Raw genomic sequence first — 1,804 nt, 5'->3', positions numbered from 1 at the left:
TATCTTTTAATTTTTCAAGGCATATTTTTATTGGAACGATTTTGGAGAGTGTGTGAGAGGCTGTAACCTCCAGACTTAAGGTGATGGGGTGAGGCAATAACACTTGAACCGACCAAAACACCAGGAGAATTTTACACAGAGCAAACTGTAGTTGCATAAACAAAAGAAAGTGAAGAGAAGGATCTATTCCACCCCCCCCTTTTTTTTTAGAAAAAAAAAATCAGTAAAATAATGAACGAATCGTTGTTTAAAGAGTGGGAAAAACTTTTTCCCCCCCTTAGGTTTGGCGACTTAGCGGGATAAATTCGGAGAACTCCATCCCGCCCCCGCACGCGCGCCCCCCATTCTTTCCAGACAGAGCGGTTGTAAATCCGAGGCAGAGTCCGCCCTGGGAGCCTTAGGGCACCTTCCTCTTTGGTGTGTGTGTGTGTGTGTATGTGTGTGTGTGTGTGTGTGTGTGTGTGTGTGTAGCTCTCGCTCTTTCCCTCAGTCTGTGCCTCTGAGTGTGTGTGTGTGAGTGTGTGTGTGACAGAGAGAGAGAGCGCGAGAGGAGAGAGCGAGAAAGAGAGCGAGCGAGCGAGAGCGCGAGCTGTGAGCTGTGCGCCGCCGCCGCTGCCCTTTGATCCCGACATTAGTGTTAGGGGCTCGGAGACACAGAGCGCGGCCATAGACACCGCCGCACCGGCACTCATTTATTTATACCTCCCATCACACACGCCAGCACAGGACACACACACACTCACACCTATGAGATCCGTTTCCATTGAAGAATATTACGCTCGGGGACAAGCCAGGTGCACGACCAAAAATTAAAAAAAAAAAAAAAAAAAAAAAAAAAAGAAAGGAAAGAAAAGAAGAAAACCCCTCTTCTGGCTCCAGGAAACAAGCTACAACCCATTGCACACACCGGAGAGAAGGGGTTTCCCCCTGCCCGCCCGCCCGCCCCCCAACTACCTCCCCGCTCCTGCCAGTGTCTGCCTCTCTGCCCCCACGGGGGTTTATTTGATCTCACATTAACCAAGGAGGAGAATGTGAGAAAAGGGGGAAAATGCCCAGGAGGAAGCAGGAGCAGCCCAAGCGCCTTCCCTCACGTAAGTCATCCCTTCTCCACCTCCTCTCGTGCCATTTTCTCGCCCTCCCTCTCCTCTTTCCCCTCCGCAGCCTCCTCCGTTGTTTTCTGCATTAGTTTAGGGTTACAGAGGTGAAACTGACAAAGACACAGCCCGGGTTACTCCTCGCTTAGGTCTATGCTGAGGCAGCCATGTTGGTGATGATCAGCCCCGTGCCCTTTCTATTCTCTCTCTTTTTCTTTCTTTCTCTCACCCCCCTCCTCTTTTTCCTTGAGATCGGGCTTTTTCCCCTCTCCCTCCTCCTCCCCCTCCTCACTCCGGGTTGCTGGGGGGAGGGGGCGCGAGCGGGAGGAGGGGAGTAGTGTGGATGCCGGGGTTTTTATCGGGGGGTGGGGAGAGGTTGGAATCTTTAAAAAAGAAAATTCCTTGTGGATCCCGGTGCCTGAGGGTGCGGGGTCGGGGCGCGCGGAGGGCTGAGGGCTGTGACATGGCGTTTAGGGGTGTCGGGGCGCGGGCGCGCGGCCGCCCGCCGGGTAGGGGACCCGGGGAGAGGTCCGTCTCCGGCTAAAGGTTGCGCCGGGGTTGGTCGGCCCCGGAGCCGCCGGCGGCTGGAGCAGGAGGAGGCGGAGGTGGAGGCGGCGGCGGCGGAGGAGGGAGTCGGGGGCGGGCGAGGCGGGAGCGGCTGGGAGGGTGTGGGGGCACCGCACACAAACACGGGCGCACACGCGCCGCCG

At 56.0% G+C, this 1,804-nt stretch overlaps 1 protein-coding gene across 8 annotated transcripts in view; it reads left to right on the top strand.

The window, feature by feature from the left end:
* Positions 1 to 483: 483 nt before the first annotated feature.
* The window catches only part of Znf827 (zinc finger protein 827), a 172,885-nt gene continuing 171,564 nt past the window's right edge, over positions 484 to 1,804 (top strand). For 6 of the 8 annotated variants that reach the window (XR_001234441.1, XM_013515315.1, XM_013515318.1 and 3 more), the window contains exon 1: positions 484 to 1,091. Coding sequence is in view for 7 of the 8 variants with exons in the window: in XM_013515315.1 (XP_013370769.1) it covers positions 1,049 to 1,091 (43 nt within the window). In the remaining variant the exon portion in view is untranslated. The remainder of the gene's footprint in view (positions 1,092 to 1,804) is intronic. The other 2 variants (XM_005386660.2, XM_005386658.2) reach the window with 2 other exon arrangements.

This window comes from Chinchilla lanigera, unplaced genomic scaffold, assembly GCF_000276665.1.
Source record: "Chinchilla lanigera isolate Chin_1 unplaced genomic scaffold, ChiLan1.0 scaffold00027, whole genome shotgun sequence".
NCBI lineage: Eukaryota > Metazoa > Chordata > Mammalia > Rodentia > Chinchillidae > Chinchilla > Chinchilla lanigera.
This window is presented reverse-complemented; position numbering and strand designations above follow the sequence as displayed.